General features: G+C 40.1%; 1 protein-coding gene across 7 annotated transcripts in view; it reads right to left on the bottom strand.

The window, feature by feature from the left end:
• ablim1b (actin binding LIM protein 1b) overlaps positions 1 to 21,723 on the bottom strand; it is a 279,577-nt gene that overhangs the window by 48,498 nt on the left and 209,356 nt on the right. For 5 of the 7 annotated variants that reach the window (XM_041209206.1, XM_041209211.1, XM_041209207.1 and 2 more), the window contains 3 exons: positions 21,438 to 21,485; positions 16,270 to 16,305; positions 8,399 to 8,528 (listed from right to left, as the gene is read on the bottom strand). In XM_041209206.1, the coding sequence (XP_041065140.1) occupies positions 8,399 to 8,528; positions 16,270 to 16,305; positions 21,438 to 21,485 (214 nt within the window). The remainder of the gene's footprint in view (positions 1 to 8,398; positions 8,529 to 16,269; positions 16,306 to 21,437; positions 21,486 to 21,723) is intronic. The other 2 variants (XM_041209209.1, XM_041209210.1) reach the window with 2 other exon arrangements.

The following is a 21,723-nucleotide window of genomic DNA, read 5'->3' as shown; positions in this document are numbered from 1 at the left end:
AGTTGTCTGGCATCCTTAACATTCCTGTTCCAATGACACTTGAGGCCATTCTATCTACGGATCATTCACATATTATTTACAGTATTATACAATCAAACAGGGTCAAAGTCTTTTTTACTGGAGTTGCATGTCTCAATCATTAAATATATTAGATAAAACAGTATTATTATAATCTCTCCAGTCCAGAAATCTATTCTTCGGAAATACCAGTTGTCTGGAAATTTTTTGAGCAGATCCAAGCAACTCATGGTATCATTTTATACAGTACTTTGGGAGCAGAGATATGGAAGATACAGTATTTGGATAAATAAAACAATTTTTGTTACTGATTTATAATGTTTTATCACAGTTTTATGTTGCAGATAAATATTTGTATATACAGTTACTGGTTCACACTCTTATGGTTAGGCACTTTGATTTCCAGGGAATTCCGAAGTCCAGAAATGACACATGATCCCAAGCATTGCAGACTAGAGGGGCTACAGTGTATACGACATAGGGAGCAATGATCTGAGACATATAACTTTATTAAACAGAGTACATTTAGTCAAATTAGTTACCACATTACAGCTATTATCAACAAGACAACTCATTGATGATGCAAGAAAATTGAGTCTGCATTATGACCAGATCAAACTTCCGAATACTAAATTACGTGACTAAAGAATTGCAGTTTTTACAATCTGCCATCCACCTTGAAAATAGAGGCTCAGAAGAAAAAAAATAAGTAAATTGTTTATTTTTAAATCAAAAATCTGTGAGAATAGCAAGATTTGATTACGTGGGTTAGGAATATAATAAAAATTGTTTAAAAGTAATGAAATAAAAGGAAAATGGAAGAGAGAATGAGGAAAAGAAGGACAAAACCAACACGAATAAAGGGCAGGACATTCTGAGGCCCTTCATCATGGCACTGCTTATTGGAAAATCGCAGGTGCATTGTCACAATTGTCCTCTCATTAAACACCCACAATTTTTCAATAAGTTGTCCGCAATATTAGAGACACTGAATGATCCTGTCTTAGTGTTTAAATTTCATGCATTTTGTTTAGAAGTTCATTTTGAAGGTATATTTTAATGTTATAGTATTATCATAATAACAACACTGCACCTGGCATCTCCAGCAATATGTTGCTGCAATCGTTAGTGTTTGTTCTAGCGGCTCAGTGCATTGTCTAAGGGTTAAACAAGGCAGAATGATTCACTCTTGTAGCAAGCTTCATCTACTGTTGAAGATTCTGGATCACTGATGAAACTTTGGTGCACAGTTATATGATAACGTGTTAAAAGAGAAAATGCTGGAAATGCACACAGGCCAAATGCATTTGGAAGAGGAAGAGAGGTTCATTTTCTGGATCACAGCTGAAATTAAATCTACCTCTCTCAGATGCTGACTGCATTTCCTGATGAAATTTGTTTTTTTAATCTAAAGCAGGCTTATCCAACTGGCGGCCTGCGGGCCACAGAAGCCCCTCTCATGCGACCTGCAGCACTATTGTTCAAAAGTTGGGAAGACATCTTGGTAAGTTCAAAATGCAGGTAAGTGAAATTCAGGATTTTGGTGGGGGCTGCTTCTCCAATCATAGGCCGTTCCTATCCCTTCTGAGCCTAACAGCAGCAAATGAAGGAAAGAAACAGTCTCTGATTGGAGGAGCAGCAAACACCAACAGCGGTAAGTCTGCTGAGGGCTGAGGGAAGTGAAGGTGCAGCATGGCTGGAGCCCAGGGAGTGAAGGACCGGCAGATTGGAGCACGGGGAGGGCGAAGTTGCGGAGGGCCCAGGCAGGGTGAATGTTGCAGCAGGTCCAGGGAGAGAGATGGTGCCGTGGTAAATATGTGGGAGTGAGAATGTGTGTGTGTCTGTCTGTCGGTGTGTATGGAAGTGAGAGAGTGGGACTAAGAGAGTGAGTGAATGGGAGAGAGAGAGAGAGAGTGTGTGTGTGTGTGTGTGTGTGTGAATGAGAGAGTGAGTGAGTGTGTGTGTGAGGGAGTTAGAAAATGTCTCTCACAGGGTGAGAGTCTGTGTGAGTGATTGAGTGAGTGTTTGTGGGTGTGGGAGTGAGAGAGTGAGTGAGTGTGTGTGAGTGTGCATGGGAGTGAGAAGAGGGAAAGAGTCTGTGGGAGAGAGTAAGTAAGTGTCTTACTCCCACACACCAGCACATCCCACACCCGCTCAGCTTGTAAGGGTGAGTGAGTGAGCACCCTGAGACTGGAAGTGAGCCGGCACACACACACTGACTCTCTCACACCGGTCATTTTTATTAATTACTCTTCTTTAACTGAACAATTTATTGTCATGACATTGCTTTAGTTTTGCTGAGGAATTGTTTCTTTTCTTAATACCTCAACTTTTTTTTGGAAATTCACTTTATTGCTGTGCCAAACCTTATCTTTCTGAGGTTTGCTCCTTGAGAGAGAAAAAAATGCAAATGTGTCTCTTCTCCACCTCCAGCGAAAAGGTTGGACAAACCTGATCTAAAGTAATACAATCTCATCTTTGGAGATGAATTTTATGAAATGTTACTATTTTAAGTCACAAGTAAAAGAATAACCAAACAGTTGAAATAATATCAAGCCTAAACTCTCCATATACTTTTATTTGACAAAATTATTGCTCTGGTGTTATGGCCATTGGGGAAAGAAAATGTCAAAATATTATCTCAGGCAGAAAAATGAAAACATTATTAATAGTGGCAGCTTAATGTACAAAATAGCCATGATAATAACTTTTAACAGGAAACACATTCAGAAATGACTCTTCATGTTCTGCATCACACTGTCTGAACACTATAACAGTGCCATGCATTTCATACATGTCGGATACACTATACTTTAACAGATTAGAGTAAGGCTTCACAATGTAATAAAGGACGCTGAAATCCCTATGAAGTGCCTCAAGATATTTTACCATGTTAAAAGTGCTATAACAATGCAAGTTATTGTCACTGATATTCAGGTACTTGGCATGAGCTGTTGCTTTCAGTTGTAGGGTTGCGTTGGAAATTGGGAAAAATGTTGTGCTGAACGTGTAAGAACTTCTCTATAATGAAACATGAGCAAGTTTTAAAGGTCAAAACGTATATTTGATTACAACACGCTGAAATATAAGCTAATCTAGAATAGTATTGTTGCTACTTTGTCACAACTATGAAACCTACGGCTGGCAGGGCTGTATTGTTATTTGTAAATATTTTTAAATTAATAAATCTGCCAAAGTGTACAGAAAATTATGAGAGCAATGTAGCTGCAGTTAGAGTCTATTATCCCTGAAACTGAGTAAGTTAAATTTCGAATTAGAACAGCAATTACAGACTTGCATCAACCTGTTACATATTGTGTAATTCTCATTATCAGCTGGATGAACTGAAAATGCGCTCTGATTGTAAAATTAACTTGGATGCTGAAGTTTGGCAATTGCTTTTGAGTTAAAAGGAAACATGTACCTAATGAAAATGATAAGAGTCAAGGTATTTAATTCTTACGTTTACTCAACTGAATCAAGAAATAGAGCCAGGAATGTGCAATATTGCAAATCATTTCACACCCACTTTCTCTGTGTGCCTTATATTTAAATATATACCATGAAAGCTGCTGAACATCATAGACACAGAAACAAAAAAGAACCACAAACAGCATTGAAGATCAACTTATTCGCAGAGATTTACAGAGTTTGTTTCAGTATATGCCCATTGATATTAAATTAATTTAGATTGTAGTGTTGCATAAATTGTGTTGTGATATGTTGTGCATGCACCTTTAAGGCTGCATGTCTTAAACTACTGTCAATCATTACACGCCTTGACAGGATGTGTTCCGATTGTATAATTTACTTGGGTATTAGGACAATGATTTGTAGTTAGTCTGCAAGCAGCAGTGGTAGAAGTCAGGTGTACAGTGCTTAAGGCTCTGAATGAACACCTATATCTAGTCTTATCTTCAAATAAAGAACGCACAATACTGTTTCACCAATCCTTGTGTACGAATGGTACATTTATGTCGAAGAGAAGAACGTAACAAATTGGACTTGTGGTCCCTTAAGTATAGAAGATTAAGAGATAATTTAATTGAAGTGTTTAAACTTATTAAAGGATTTGATAGGGAAGGCAAAATAAAACTATTTCCTCTGGTGTGGCAGTGGGGTGGGGAATCCAGAACAAAGGGACATAGCCTTAAATTTTGAGCTAGCCAGGAAGTATTTCTCAACACGAAGGACAGTGGAAATTTGGAAATCTCTCCCCGGAAAAGCTGTTAAGGCTAGGTCAATTGAAAATTTCAAAACTGAGATTGATAACATATGTTGGGTAATGGTATTAAGGGAGGTAAATAGAATAAATTTGATTAAGTGGTAGTAAAGGCTCCAGGGATTGTATAGCCTACTCTTGTTCTTATGTTAGAAAAGATAAATTTGGGTATTTGCCAACATTTCAGAAAAGAATGCCAAACAGCATTAAATTTAATGTCAAGCAACTGTGAAATGTTGCTATGTGATTTCAGGATTAAGAAAGGATCAATAATCAGGACACCACTCTGGCTAACAAAACCCAGCTTTTACCTACATGGGGCATGACTTGGCCGGAATTTTACAGCTCCCTCAAGGTGGGTTGACAGGCCGGTTGACTGTAAAATGGGGTGCCATGCAATCGACACTGTTCCTCTGCATCTACCCGCCCATCCCCTCCAACTCTACCCATGGTGAGGGAGGTCTCAGGGCCCACTGATCCTTGGTTAATTGAGGCCCTTAAGTGGCCACTTGAGCACCACTTCCTACCAATGCTGGGATTCTACCCATGGCTGAGGAGGCTGGCACCAAGTATCCAGCACAACAGGTGAAATCTGGTGGACCAGTAGCCTGGCAAGGAGGATGCTCCTTTTCAGGTCCCCTCTACACCACAGCCCCCGCTAAGGTATTCCCCTGCCCCATGTTTCCCCTACCACACTAATTGCCTACCGTGGCCCCCACCCCCTTGCTGGGATGAGCTGATCAAGTGCATCGGACTCACCCCCCAGCTTTTCTGCTGGGAGTAGGGATCCTGTCCCCAGTGTAAAAGTCAGCTCCTTGTATTGAAATGGGGAAGAGTCATTTTGAGCAGAGCTACAACTGCTAGTGTGCAGGTACAGAGAACACTACACACCAGTAAAAAGCAGCCCTGCAGCAGATTAGGCCTTTGGGCCAATTAGATGAAAAGCAAAGACTGGGGGCTTATAAAAAACTGCTGAGAGGATCCCAGCGCATTGTAACACAATGCAGTGTCTTAAAATATGCTGAAGTTAAAGGCAACAATTGTTGACTGAAATAAATTGGTGGAAAAAAATGGCAAACTTACCAAACACATTTCCCTCACCCCCCGTCATCATTTTGTAAGGACCGTTCTCTCCGTGGCACCCTGGTCCACTCCTCCATCACCCCCAACACCTCATCTCCTTCCTATGGCACCTTCCCATGCAATCGTAGAATGTGCAACACCTGCCCCTTTACCTCCTCCCTCCTCACCGTCCAAGAACCTAACACTCCTTTCAGGTGAAGCAGCGCTTCACTTGCACCTCCTTTAATTTGGCCTACTGCATTCGCTGCTCCCAATGAGGTCTCCTCTACACAGGGGAGACCAAACGCAGACTGGGTGGCTGCTTTGCGGAACACCTTCGGTCTGTTCGCAAGCATGACCCAGACCTTCCTATCGCTTGACATTTCAACACACCATCCTGCTCTCATGCCCACATGTCCATCCTTGGCCTGCTGAAATGTTCCAGTGAATCCCAACGCAAACTGGAGGAACAGCACCTCATCTTCCGATTAGGCACTTTACAGCTTTCTGGACTTAACATTGAGTTCAACAACTTCAGACCATGAACTCTCTCCTTTATCTTCATCCCTTTTTTAATCCATTTTATAAAATTTATTTTTATTTTTTATTTACTTATTTTCATTTTTATTCGCTGATTCATTGCTTTATCCTTTTTTAATCCATCCTTTTATATCCTTTTTCCCCAGCCACCCCCCGAAAAGGGCCATTTGACATTTGTTCTATGTTGTTCTTTCACAGAGTGCTGCCCTTGTTCTGCTATTAACACATTCTGCCTTCTTACCTTTACGCCACTATAAGCACCTTCTTCAGTCTTCATCACTACCTTAACACTCCCTGAGTAGAATTTCCTGCCTGTTGAGCGGGCTGGCCCGACCCAATTTCTGGCGGGCGGGGAGCCAATCCCCGCCGGAGAATTGGGCCCCGCTGCCATTTTAAAGGGTGGGCCAATTAAGGTCCACCCAGCATGACGCCCACCGGGAAGCACTATGCACTTCCTGTGCATGAGGGGAGGGATTCCCCAAATGCGAGAGTGCGCTCTTTTGCGCATGCGCACGAAAGAGAGCACATCTCCCTGAGGCTAAGTGCTGCCTCAGGGAGATCGCTGACAGCTTTATAAACTTTAAAAATAGAAAAATAAAAAAATCCTTAACATGTCCCCCTCATGTGACAATGTCACACGAGATGGGACATGTTCATAAATTTCACTGAAACCTTAATAAACTTTTTAAAACCCTAATGAAACCTCATCCCGCCGGTGAATGAGGTTTCATGTTTTCTCTAGTTGCCCCTGGGGCTCCTGGCCTGCCTGCCAACTTTAAGGTTGGACGGGCAGGTCCTTCAATTGTTTTAATTATCCTGTCAATGACCTCAATTGGCCATTGACAGGGCGGCGGGCAGACAGCTGATCTCGCTGTGCCCCCACCTTCCTGAAGCTTTAAATGGGGCGGGATGATGTCGGGGGGAACCCTGACATCATCCCGCGTCATTTTCGTGTCAGCGAGCAGGCTCCGCCCCCTGCTTACCAACGGAAAATTCAGCCCCATTTGTCTTGTGTCCATGACATCTTGGTCAATCTCTCCGTAGCTCCTACCTATCACTGGCCTTCTATTCTGCTTTACCTGCTCCACCCGCTTTAAACAGTATAAATTCCATCACATTTCTACTTCTCTTTAGCTCTGAGGAAGTGGCAATATGGACTCGAAATGTTAACTCTGCTTCTCTCGCCACAGATGCTGTCAGACCTGCTGAGTTTTTCCAGCATTTTCTGTTTTTATTTCAGATTTCCAGCATCCGCAGTATTTTGCTTATAATTTACAGATTATCCTTCATTTTGAGCAATACAGCTCCCTGAACTATTATACCATGGCAGCATCCAGTTGCTACAGCAATGGACAAGTCTCAAGTGATGCTCATCCGGAGTTTCACATTTACATTTTTTGATAGTTTCCATAGTTCATCACTCTAAAAGATTTTGTACTTCGCTTCCCAAACTAGTTCCACCTGGGGTATAATGATGTCACAGGGACAACATTTATCCAGAGTGGATTTTGGGTGGGTGGCGATGGGGTTGGGGATGGGAGAGCTGATTGAGTGGGAAATGCACTTGATGACTTAAGTTTCAGGCATGGGGACTTACCACTCCCAGGCCTCAACTAAATATTGCTGGTCCACTTCCTGCCCAGAACAGAGGAAAGACGGTGCAGAGTGAACACCAGCAGCCCCATAGTTTCTAGGAAGTGGCAGAGAAGAGGTTTGGGGAGGGTCATGTTGGAGGTAATGGGGGTTGGGGAACATGATGTCTTGAGCAGGAACACATGCTTATTCTGACCCATAAAGGGCATTCTTTGACTAAGCTGGAGGGCTTTTGCATCCTTCCCACCAACTACTGACCTGATTCAGTTTGATGGGAAAGTTTCCCTGCTCAAGGCCCCAGTTTAAATACCATTGAGGTCCCCTTTAACATATTAATGAGGCATATGTCTAGGAAACCCTGCTAGCTTGTATCCGGGACAATGGTAAAGGGCCATGTCTGGGCAGGAAAATAAACTGCTCATCTATCCGGTTTCCACTGGGCAACTAGGGTTAAGATCAACCCCCATGTCTTTTTTTTTTGTTTACTTTTTGCATTGTTGATCAAACAAAGGTTACAGGCTCCTCCCTGAAAGTAGCCAATGTTATGCTTGTCCACATTCAGAGTGAGTACTCAAGAAAAATTAAACATCACACAACCCTTACATTATTATAACCCTCATAATTCAAAACAATTATACTTATTTTTATAAGCTAAGAGCTTTCTGGGAAGTATTTTAGGACTAAATAAAATGAAAGTAATACCACCAAAAAGCAATTTTCTATATTTGAAAACTCACATCATCATTCAATACACAGCTTGCCACATTATTTCTCAAACATGACAGTACAATAGCTGAGAAATACAAAAGTATCTTTCAAACCTGCAAGAAAGCTCACTGTGACTTGCCATTTAAAATAAACTTATCCATTCTTTTCAACTATTTTCATAATTTTATTTTCTAAAAATTTTTTTTTCCCATTTTCTATCGGTTTTAGAGTTCTGTGACTGGGTTTTTCACTTACCAGGTCTGTGAAAGTGCTGTGGAGAGCGGGCAACTGTGGGTGTATAACAGTGGCGATTATAGACAGGAGAGCTGATGGAGCCTTGACTGGAGGACCTATACATCATTCGATCCCGTGCATCGTGATACCCCTAAAATATATTAAAATATATTTCACACCCAGGTCCGACAAGCCAGATAATTATCTTAATTTTTTTTTTAAATGAGAGCATGACATATGCTGGAATGTTTACACAAAATTCCACAGTGGATTGAGTAGACAATAAAAATAGAATGGTGCAAATGTAATAAGAATGAAAGTTGGATGTGACATAGCCTGCAGTTGAATTCCCGATCCATCATTACCACCATATTTTCCAACACTTGCAGTCTAGCACAACTGGTTGCACCTTTGATGCTCATCATGTGGCATTTAAGATTCAATTCACAACATTATTTGGCACTCATGCTTCATTTCTGAGCAGAACTGTTCAGGCACCCCAGGCACCCCTGTACAAGAAGGGAATATTAGAGTAGGGAGAATTCCCTGAACTTCTCTGATGCATTGCCTACTGGCCAAGCTTTGATTAGCTTTAAATAAGGCCAGGGAACAGGTTTTGAGAAGACTCAAGAACTGAGAGGGGAATAAAAGGGTTCCACAAACCATATTTAAATAATACAAGAGTAACTGAAATGCTTGGGAGATTTTACAACCCATTCTTTTCCGCATAATGCATTTGTGTGTGTAATAATATGATATTAAGCAAAATGGAACAAAGGCAAGCAAATCAAGTTGAGAAACAGTTCAGCCATAATCTAATTGCATGGTGGAACATGCTAGAGGGGCTGAATGGCCCACTCCAGTTCCTAGGTTCTTATATATGCCATCCATCAATGTTTCATTTAAACAGTTCATGTTTCAGGGGCAGTGTACAGCTTTGTGGTAAAAGTCAGTATGATTCTCAGGTCCTATTTCTTGCTGATGATGCTCTAAGCAGCAAACGCCTTTTCACAAAGCAGATGGGAGTCCTGCAAGATTAGAATGACTACCCACAGCATGCAGTGATGGTTAATTACTGTGACTAGCAACAGGACACAAAGCGCTGGGTGCAGCATTGATTGTGAGCGAGCTGGCATGTATAGAGAGTGAAGAGAAGGCAAGGTGAGGTGGGAGGTGAAAGTTAGCCTAAATGCAGGACCAGGGTAGGAGAGCCAGGATCAACTGATGGGGAAGGGAGATGGAGAATGTCAGATTGAATTGAAGCAAGAGGATAGAAAAGTGACAGCTTGGAATGATGGGTAGGGGGAAAAGGGAAACCAGCTTGAACTATAGTTAGCGAAGAGATTCAGCTTGAACAGAAGACAAAAGTGTGTCAGGTTCGTAAACCGGAGAAGAATGTACGTGTGAATGAGAAGAATTAGTGACAGCCAGTGAATCGGGTGGGTAACTAGAGTTTATGAGATATTTTGCACCAGTTTTAAAAACATTACGCTAGAATCAGGGCCCACTCACAAAACTGGTCACATCTCTAGGTTGATTTAGCCACCATTGGGGGTTCCCGCCAATTGTGCCTGTTTGCAGATCTTTGAGAACATTCCAAAAATTAAACTGGATCCTTCAGCTGCTAGAACACTAACAGGCTCGATTTGAAAGGTCTTGAACATAATTTTTAGTTATTAAGAAACTGTAACGTAACTAGAAAATAGTTTGTATATTTTTAAAAAGTCATTTTCAATCATTTAAAATCAGTTCCTCCACAGGTGGCGAAATGACTGTAATTTAAAATGCTTATTTTTTGTGATAAACCCACTTTCAGCTGTATTAATAAAACTTTACCAAGTTACCACTCTTAAATCAATCAAAGAATATTTTTAAAGCAAAATGTTACAAAAATCAAGTTTTACAATGTTGCTTGATTATACCAAGTACCACTCTTAAATCAATCAAAGAATATTTTTAAAGCAAAATGTTACAAAAATCAAGTTTTACAATGTTGCTTGATTATACCAAGTTACCACTCTTAAATCAATCAAAGAATATTTTTAAAGCAAAATGTTATAAAAATCAAGTTTTACAATGTTGCTTGATTGTGCTGGACCATGGCAGATTTTGCACTCGGCGATGCCTACATCCCATGAATGAATTAAAAAAATATGCAAATGAAATAAAGCGGAAATTTGAAGAAAGCAGAACACTTTTCAAAGCTCAATTTAATTGCCTGTTAAAAGGACCCCCAACTACGATCGGCTCCCGACCGCGATTTCACGCTGGCTGGCCAATTAACAGCCAGCCAGCATGAAAGGCGCGCTCAAAGGCTTAGCACTGCTGGGATGGGGGCGGAAGTAGGGCGATCGCTGAAGTCAGCACGGGCATGGGAGAAGCATGGAATGAAAGTTCCCTGAAGGCAGAGAGCTGCCCCAGGGAGCTGAAGAATTTAAACGCGAAAAATAAAGATTTTAAAAACCGGAAAAAAATGCCCACGCATCAGAATCATTCACCGGAACATATATCAGATGAAAATTCTATCCAAATATTTTTAACTTTTTTATTTTAACAACGGAAACCTCATCCCACCCGTGGATGAAGTTTCCTGAAAAATGCAAAAGCCACATGGCCGATTCGCCCGCCTATCAACCGGAACGTTGGACAGGCAACGAAAAATCTCAAGTTATTTACTACTTTAATGGCCTTAAAAGGCCTCTTAATTGTCGGTGGGCACACTTCAGATTCTCGTGCGGGCCTGCTGGCCAAAATATTGCACAAGTGCGCAATGATGTTGGGTCGCTCGCTCGATATCCAATACCAGTGAAAGAATATTAGGAATCTCTACAATTCAATATCCCACTACACACACTATTTCACACTCGAGCGGGTCAGTCATGTGCCGCATGCTGAGCAAAAAGTTCTGCGCTATAGCTCTAACTGGAAAGATCCCACAAAAACTACATTTGAACTCTCCTATTTGGAATTAGGCAATTTCTTTTGAAATAAAGAGTAAAAAATAAAACCATTCCTCTCAATTATAGATCAAATGGGGAAAGAACATTTCAAATATAAATGATTAATTCCCATATGACAAATAGGGCATATTTTTCAGTAAAATTAAATAACTTGCTTTTCCTTTCTAGACAAAATACAAAGACCACGTTCATTGTAGATTTCAAAATACTGGAAAATGCATCACATCAAAAAGCAACATTTTCTGGGGGCTGCTTGTGCCTTCAGAACTAATATCCCCCTTCAAACATTCATGCATTTATGGTTTATTTTCTCCAATACCAGTGAAAGAATATTAGGAAACTCTATAATTCAATATCCCATTACACTTTTAGTCTAATTACTTTAAAAAAAAACATGTCACAGACTTACTTTCAGGTCTGTTTTTGAGTTGTTAGCTTTTTGGAAACTGTTGCTTTGCCTAATTCCCTAGGTCGGCATGCCCACAAATCTTAAATTTCATTTTTTAACTACATGCTTTTGACAAGTGTGAGTGACAAGGAAAACAGTAAACAGCTCTGTGAAAAATTCACAATTAATTATAGGCCCTAATTTCAATATGACTTTGGACATTTCTTTGCCAAACTGTCCTACTCATTTTTCGCAATCTAGATACAAACATCTGGAAACTTTAAGCTTGTATTTGAAATATGCAACAAGTCCCAGATGTTCGGGCGTTCCAAACACATGTTGTTTCAGGGAATCATACAATTTTATTATCACAAGATTCTAGTCCTGTTGCCAGCTGCAATGCTCTTCACCTAATACCACAGCCAATGTTACTCCTTCAGTTCTTGCAGCGGTCCCAAATGGAGAGAAACTACACTTGAACAAACAGCAAGACAAGTAGACGGATGAGTCGTTAAGCTTGTGCTATTATTTTGATTAAAATCTCCACTTGGCCAATTTGGGGTCTTTAAAAAGACTGACGATCTCATCAAATATTATTTTTAATTGAAATTCTGTTATTCAATAGTTTTAAAGCTATGGTTTGCCCTTTTGCAAACTCACAGTACCTGCAACCTCCACCCTCCCACCACCCCTGTGTAACCTTTTCACTTCCAAGTCCATAATGCTCCATTAACACTGAGTTGGATAATTCAAGAAAAGTAATGGCCCCTCAATACTCCCTTAACTTCTTTATGAGCTGAGTTTTTTGTCAACATTACAGAAAGGTAGAAAGCTCCAAGAAATACAGCATTTGTTCTATGTTGGTTAGGAGTCATTGTTATTTTACTCCAGTGAAAAGTGGAAGGATACTGCACAACAACTAGATTGCACTCTTGACCAGGCAAGGGAACACACCAAGTAAAAAAAAAATCTTTAATCAAAACTAACTCACAATGACTCATTTTTATTGAAAGAAAAGCCACTAACAGCAATAGCATTTAAATAGCTTGGAGAGCATTATAGGGCAGGAAGGTTGACACTGAGTAGGCAGAAAACCGGTGAAGCTGGGAGCAGAGGTCAAGAGCGAGGTGCAATGGCTTTGGAAGAGGGTTTCAGAGGGCAGAGGAGGTGAAAGCTTAAAGTCAGCTTTCTTGAGTTTTCCATTTTTTAATGCTACGAATATGTTTTAAACATAAAAGTGGAGCAAGACAAATGGAGTGTGCATACCTGGGTCAGTGAAAGAAAACAAAATGACTTCCTTAAGAGTGGAGGTCAATTTCTGATTGTGAGTGCACAGCTGGCAATGTTCTTCATTGTCTGAACCAAGTACTGATTGTATGATCTATCCTTATCTTTGATCATGTTTGCATTCGGACTGATTGTCTTGTGTGCATGTGGTGTTATGTCCTGAGTGATTAAAGAGGCAAAAATAATAGATTTTCTGTGGCACCTGGTATAGATTTCACAGACCTGTCAATATGGAATGAGAATAACCATCATTTAGACATGAAAACCTCTTAACAATTATGGAAGTCTGTGAAATAGCCAATGGCAGCTACAACCCACTGTGAGTACATGATCATGAACATACTCCTTCAGGAACAACTTACAGCACCAGAGTGATAGTGTGTGGACTCGTCCTTGTGAACCCTACCACCCCCATCAACAAACTACCGAGTCTCAAAGAGTCAGGAATCCAGCTGTCAGTGTTCACCAAATGAAGGTTGGCTTCTTCACATGGAGAAGAAAAAAGGGGAACTGGAAGGGGAAACATGATGCAACTTACTGTTTGTGGGATCTTGCTGTGCATAAATTGTCTGCCACATTTCCCTACATTATAACAGTGACAACACTTCAAGAATATTTCACTGCCTTGTAATTCCCAGTGGCTCATTTAACCATGCATCAACTCACAGTGCCCATCATGATTGTGAGTTTGTGCCTCTGAGTCCCCATATGGTGAGCCCTTAACATTGGATATGTTGCTTGAGAGAATGTTGAACAGAGGATAGGAAAACTGGTTGCAGTGTTCCATGTGCTGAATCATAATTGATTATGACTTTTTAAAATTTATTCATGGGACGTGGGCGTTGCTGCCTAGCCCAGCATTTATTGCCCATCTCTAATTGCCCTTGAGAAGGTGGTAGTGAGCTGCTTTCTTGAACCGCTCCAATCCATGTGGTGTAGATATACCCAGAGTGCTGCTAGGGAGGGAGTTCCAGGATTTTGACCCAGCGACAGTGAAGGAACGGTGATATATTTCCAAGTCAGGATGGTGAGTGGTTTGGAGGGGAACTTCCAGGTGGTGGTGTTCCCATGTATCTGCTGCCCTTGTCCTTCTAGATAGTAGCAGTTGTGGGTTTGGAAAGTGCTGTCTAAGGAGTTTTGGCGAATTTGTGCAGTGCATCTTGGAGATGGTACACACTGCTGCCACTCTGCGTCGGTGCTAGAGGAAGTGAATATTTGTGGATGAATATTTGTAGCCAATCAAGTGGCTGCTTTGTCCTGGATGGTGTCAGGCTTCTAGTGCGTTGTTGGAGCTGCACTCAGCCAGGCAAGTGGAGAGTATTCCATCACACTCTTGACCTGTGCCTTGTAGATGGTGGACAAGCTTTGAGAGTCAGGAGGTGACTTACTCGCTGCAGGATTCCTAGCCTCTGGCCTGCTCTTGTTGCCACAGTATTTATATAGCTAGTCCAGTTCAGTTTCTGGTCAATGGTAACTCCCAGGATGTTGATAGTGGGGGATTCAGCAATGGTAATGTCCTTGAAAGTCAAGGGGCGATGGCCAGGTTCTCTCTCTTGGAGATGGTCATTTGCTGATACATGTGTGGCACAAATGTTACTTGCCATATATGGTCCAGGTCTTGCTACATTTGGACAGGGACTGCTTCAGTATCTGAAGAGTCATGAATGGTGCTGAACATTGTGCAATCAATAGTGAACATCCCCATTTCTGATGCGTATCATTGGGGAGGGGAGCTAAAGAAAGGAGTTTTAAATAAGAGTTAATAATCATACAGTCCCTTAGGAAATACCTTAGATATTAGTAGTACGAGCATGACAGTGTTTATTTTAAGAGTTTGAAGGTCTAGGATTCATGAATGCTCCAAGCAAAGAATGGCAATGTCTATTCCATGGAGACTTATTTGTTTTAAAAATAGATGAGATAAAAAGAAAAATCACAGTGGTACTGAAGTAATGATTCTTTGAGAAATTATAGGCAAAGGATCTTTACTCCCATTATTATTAATGGAGCCATATCACTTCTAGAGCCCCAAACAAAGCAATGACATGCCAATGATACTTTCACAAATGTAATATATTTCACTTCAGTGAAAATATAAGATACAAGTGCTGCAAAAACACAATGAAAGTGCACAGGACTATATGGAATATGATGTGCTCTAATTAATGGGAACTTTGTTGTTAATGGGTATCTGTTTAATGGATTAGTTCCTTCTCTAATTGTTTTATTAAGCCACACTCACTAGCAAAAACGTCAGTCACACAAACTCAAAAAGACATTCGGCCATCACTAACAATTAACTTTGTTTCATAAGTCTTACAACAAAGGATAACATTTTCTCTATCACACACAGAGGTTATAATGAAATGATAAAATACTAATTACAACAAAGACCTCCTGATAACTTTATTTAGAGACGATGTATTGAAAAATGAGGCAACAGAAAATTGCAGGAGTGTCAGCATTTGAAAGGCAAAAGGCTGCTGAAAGCATTGAGTTTCAACCTTTCACTATAATCCACCTTTCCCCCAAAATCACAGAAACTTTATAGTGCAGAAGGGGGCGATTCAGCCCACTAAGTCTGTGCTGGCTCCCTGAAAGAATATTAGTCCCGCTCCTGTGCTTTATCCCCAAAATCTTGCACATTCCTTTTTTTTCAGATAGCAATCAAATTCTCTTTTGAATACCTGCGATCAAACCTGCCTCCGCCATCCTTTCAGGAAGTTTGTTCCAGACTACAACCACCCTCTGGGTGTAAAAACTTTTCCTCACATCACTATTTCTCCTTTTTCCAATTATTTTGAATCTGTGCTCTCTAGTTCTTGATGCTCTCTTGAGTGGGGACAGTTACTCATTATTTACCTGTCCATACTCCTCAGGATCTTAAATACCTCTATTGAGTCTCCCCTCAGCCTTCTTTTCTCCAAGGAAAATATTCCCAACCTCTCCAATCTATCCATATATTATTATTTTATCTTGTCTTTTCTCTTTCAGATGCTGTTGTGCATTTCCAGCATTTTATGTTTTTATTTGAGATTTCCGGCAATGACAATTTTTCTTTCCCCTCTACCATAAGATTGTAAAGTGGGAGAGGGTTACATTTGGCTATAATGCAATGTGTTTTGTTTCAGCATCCAGTAAGAACTGTTAGACCAAACGTCATAATTCTACTGGTCTACTGAAGCCTACACCATTGCATGAGGCAAATGAAGACCATGAAGAAGAGCTGAGAACTGAACATGAAGGGATTTACTGACCTCAGTGGAAGGTGTGGGGGAAAGTGTCCTTGGCGACTGTGAGATATTAGAAAAGAAAAAAAAACATGTAAAGCCATTTTCCTGGTAACATCATATAGAAACTGATTGTATATCTCAGAAAATGACTCACCAAGAACCTCTCAATTTGTTTTGAGGGTATATATTTAGAAACACAAACACTGTGATGAGAAATGCTACATTATAATAAACAAGATGTCAACATTTATGCAATAATGAGATAGATGCAAATCAGCAATGCTGGAGGACAAAGTACATCAATAAAGCATGAAATATTAAATAAAATATTGTGTATATGCAAACAGAGCTTCAACTATGGATGTGCACAAAGCAATAGCTTTCTCATTTAACTGTGTAATTTGATTAATTCAGTTAGTAAAGGGGATTTGTCAAAACACATTTCTTGGAAAAATGCATTATTCGACTAGTAATATGCCTTTTTCTTGGTTTGGATCAGCTGTATTGCTAGTCTGAAACTATCATCCACATTAAAATGAATGGGCTTGATCCAAGATGCAAGCTCCTCCTTCTCCCAGTGATGCCACCAAAGCAGCCAAATTGAAGAAATACTTAAAGAGCCAGGAAATTGCCCATATTGTATAAAATGATAAAAAGTATTTTCATAATTATGGATTTTAACATAAGCATAGGTGAGATATTTTGAATAAATACAAAAACACTCCTGAAAACATTACCTCCCCATTGAACAATAAGTAAGTTCCTGTATTCTTTCTTGTTAAAGAAATCAAAGCTGTATCTTGCTGTATCTTACATTGTTAATTAATATATACTCTTGTGATAACTGTATAAAATATATTTAGAACTTGATTCATAATCCCAATGGATCTTCGTCTTTAGAATCAGTGGGTAATCCTGGGTAATTGAACAAATGATCTGAATACACTCAAACTAGCATGATGCATTAAATAAAAATGGTCTTTGGCAGCTCACCAACATTTCAAAGTAAACATGAAAGCTCATTCACCTTCAAGAATTTCAACACATAAAATAACCTTTTGTCTCCTTGCTCATCCTCTCTACAAGAGGGAATTAATAATGGAGATATATAAGAGGGAACTAACAATGGAGAGATGCAAGAGGGGGTTTTGACATGGAGCACAATAGCAAACTGGTGTTTCCCCTTAGTTAGAAGAACTACTCTGCTCCCACTTCAATTCTCTTTTAGAACATGCAGCATTTCAAAACTAAATAGTTGGTCCAATGGTTGTGTTGCTTTCACTGTACATAAAGGCTCTGCTGTGTGCCATATAAAGCAGGAAGTTCACTGGCTTCAATCAGTACTAAGCCAGCTGAGCTCATATTGTAAGCAGAGTGTTACAACTGGCCTCAGCACCCTTGGCTTAGAAGAGGAAAAATAAAGATCAGCCAAAGTTCTCAATCATGATTGCTATCTAATAAATCTTGTTGAAACTCGTCATTTGATGTTGAATGACAACAGGACTTAGCTGAGCTAAGATGGCCCCTACAATTATCTAGTTTGCCAATGCTCATTATTAAAACCTCCACATGGGGCATGATCACTTTGGCGAAGCACAGAGATCATATGACAGCCGTGGAGCTACATGTTGGTTAGTTGGTTGCCTATGAACTCTGGAAGGACTCAACCAAATATTCTTTCCCTGTGCCTTGCCTTCTTATATTCTTATAAATTTTGATCTTCTGTACTGATACATATGCCTGATAACTTGCTGTGCATTTTGAATAACATAGAGGTTATGTAAAAAATTGTGCTTCGTCTTTGGTAACATAAATTTAAACACCACTAAATGTCCATTTAAAGGTACTTTAACATTTCTGCATGGCTCCTGGAGAGCACTGCTCAAGTGGAGAATCATCAATCTTCCTTTTTTATTTTGTCAATATGCCACTGCTGATTAGGAGCCAAAATGGACATCAGCTGATTATGGGCCACACTGGACGTCCAGTAAGGAAATGCTTCTTTCCCACATCTAGAGCATCCATTATTCTGACCTATGGAAATGTGAATTCTTGCTGCCACTAATATCAAGGAGTTTGGGTCCCATATTTGGTTCTGTGATATCAGCATCAGGCCTTCCACTTTCAGCGTAAATCTGCCATTGTCTTACTATTGGAGTGAACTTAGTATGGGTTCTATTCTTAAGAGAATCCTGGGTAACTAGCACCTCACCACTTCAAATACCAGTGTCATATTAGTACAAAATGTGACTCAGAAGGGAACTACAGTTTCAGGAGACAAGTGCACTTGTTCACTGTATATTTTTGTTCCTGGTATACATTACAAAGACATAGCTAATGCAGATAAGTTAACACATCAGAAGAAATGTTTTTTGACTATTCTTTAAGAAGAGGAACCAATGCTGGGAGCATATTACAGAACTGCTTCTATTTGAAGTGGTTCCATAAAACATTGGAGGTCCACTGCTGCACAGTTTGGACATCCATGATATTATAATCATATAGAATCATCAAATCATGCAGAACAAAAGGATGCCATTTGGCCCATAGTGCATGTTCTGGCGCTTTGAAAGAGCTTTCGAGTTAATCCCATTCTCCTGCTCTTTTTCCATGGTGCAAATTTTTCCTTTTTATATATATATCCACTTCACTGTTGAATATTATTATTGAATCTGTTTCCACCACCCTTTTAGGCAATGCTTCCAAATCATAACAACTCGCTGAGTAAAAAAAAAGTCTCTTTGCTTCCCCTCTGGCTTTTTACCAATTCTCTTAAATGTAGTTAGTGCCCACCTGTTGGTGGAAACAGCCTTTGACTTCTGACTGCAGAATTTTTCTGTTGGTTGATAAAAGTGTGTAGAAAGCATCAAGTGGAAAACCACATCACTGGCATCTAAGGATACACTAAGCACCTGGCCTGTCCACGGTCAGATACAATGGTGACTAATGGTGTCAGCAGCACCTGTTAAGGGGAAGATGCTTCTTGACGTGATTCACTGCCCCTCTTGAGTCAATAGCAGTGTCTCATTTACATTACATTGCTGCCACAAACGTTGGGACTGCTATATGTGATAGGGTTGATTGTGGCCTGTATTTTTGTGCTGGCAGCAAATGGCTTTAAGTGGATGCAAAACGTTATGAAGACTGGCAGGTAGTAGGAGCTTCCAGTTCCTTTAGCGATGGCGCTAGGGAGCTACAGCCAAGGCTTAGGATGGACAATTGTATGTAGTAAAAATGGTAGGTCAGGGGGAGAAAACAACATCTTACCCACAGACTGGGGCTAAGCTTAAAATTGCAAAGTAAATTTTGTCCAAAGCACTCCCAGCAAGTGAAGCTCTGGAGTGCTAAAGAGCAAAATTTACTCCTAGAATATCTCTAGGTGTATAAAAGTACGTGGGGCCTACGTAGAGTCAAGGTGAAGGACATATTTCCCTTAACAGAGAGATCAGTAACCAGGGGACATAGATTAAGATAATTGACAGAAGGTTTAGGGAGGAAGTTGAGCAGAATTTTTTTTAACCCAAGTTTGTTGAAGTGTTGAACTCACTTCCTGAAAGACAGGTAGAAGCAGAAACCCTTTTCTCCTAATTCATTCATAGAATGTGGGCATCGTTGGCTAGGCCAGCAACTATTCCCCATCCCTAATTGCCCTTCAAAAGATGGTGGTGAACTGCCTTCTTGAACTGCTGCAGTCCATGTGGTAGGGACACCCACAATGCTGTTAGGGAGGGAGTTCCAGGATCCTGACCCAGCGACAGTGAAGGAACAGTGATATAGTTCCAAGTCAGGATGGCGAGTGGCCTGGAGGTGAACTTGCAGGTGGTGGTGTTCCCATGTGTCTGCTGTCCTTGTCTTCTAGATAGCAGCGATCATGGGTTTGGAAGGTTTATCACATTTAAGAAATATTTGGATATGCTCTTAAAGTGGCGTAACCTACAGGGCTACATACCAAGAGCTGGATAAAGGAATTAGTCTGGATGGCTCTATTTTGACCGACACAGAAAAGATAGACTGAATGGCCTCCTTCTGCATTGTAAATTTTCCATGTTTCTATGACAGAAAGGATAAGCAGAGGAAATTTACACAAATGCACTTACATCACTGAAAACAGCAATCAGAGGAATTCTCCCCCTCCCTCCATAAGTTATCAATTAGAACATGTCAAAACTGCAAACCAACCACAATGTGTATTTTTCACAGACTAAGAAGAACTCTCAACCTTCCAATAGATTTAGTTATTTTTTTTTGTAATGTAACATTGACCCACATTCTTTCTCATAATGATGTGTAGAAAACAGTCATTTTAAGTACTTAGCTTTTCTCCATTCCTCACACAAGCAACATTTGCCTCGAAGCTGGTGAATTGTGACAGGTATTAGCAACAATCATAAGGATGGTAAAAGCTACAGGTACCCACATTCAATTACAAGTCATTCTGGGCCTGATTTTTAGAGCATGCATAATTATAACCCAGGTCATGCAGCTATTGTGTTTCTGTAGTGAAAATGTTTTAGCTATTTTCAAAAGCCTGAGGTTGATTTTGAAACTGATTGTGGAGTGATGTAATAGGAGTGAGTGATTATAAGTATATGTTACATCTTACCTATCACTGCACTCCTACTACTTCCTGGGGAATTTGCAGTGGCAGGTGTACAGTGCAAGCCATGACTTGGAGGGTTAAACAATGTTAGAAATGATATAAAGTGTTTAAAAAGTGATCCAGAATGCAGATGGAACTTGGCAAACATCTCTTTAGACTGAAAACTTGCTTTAAAAGTGAGATGGTTTTAACAATTGGGAAAGCTCTGTTAGTGTATTGTTTCAGGAGGAAACTCCCCAATCGGAAATAAAATGCATTCTTAAAAAGCAGGCTTTTGTTTTATTTAAGCAGTAATCCTGTTGGCAGGGTCAGTAGAAAGATGCTTCACTTTTTCTACGGGACTCATAGAAATCTGCAGCTCCCCACTTATTTCAAGAGGCCAATTATGCCCATCACGGAAAGAGCCAATTTCAATTATTAGATAGTTTGTGCCCATGTTTTAGACGAGAATGTGAAGATGGAAATGTTATTCAGGTTCCTGCAGATTTCTATTGACCATACCCATCAGGCTTAGAAACTGGAGAAGGTTAATCAAGTTTCATTGTTTTGCACAAGAATTCTTGTGCAAAACAGTCATTTATCACCAACTTACAATTTCACTTTGAATAAGCGAGCCGTTGTCACTTCTTGCGTATTGAGACTGTCAACAAAGAATCAGTTTTTAACATTCGGCATTGAGTGTCAGTCTATACTACTGATCTCTTTACTAGTCTATGATTTCAAGTGCATAGCTTTAAAGTACAGAGATTCCTTTCGTTGACACATGTTCTATAACATTTTTATTAAGCTGCTTTTTCTCGATTTGGCAACCAATGAAAATTGAGCAATTATCTTTGACTCTCTCTTATCAAACACTCATTACTTGTTAATGAGTGTGA

Source organism: Carcharodon carcharias, chromosome 17, assembly GCF_017639515.1.
Source record: "Carcharodon carcharias isolate sCarCar2 chromosome 17, sCarCar2.pri, whole genome shotgun sequence".
NCBI classification, from domain to species: domain Eukaryota; kingdom Metazoa; phylum Chordata; class Chondrichthyes; order Lamniformes; family Lamnidae; genus Carcharodon; species Carcharodon carcharias.
The sequence above is the reverse complement of the archived record's forward strand: the minus strand, read 5'-3'. Positions and strand labels throughout refer to the sequence as shown.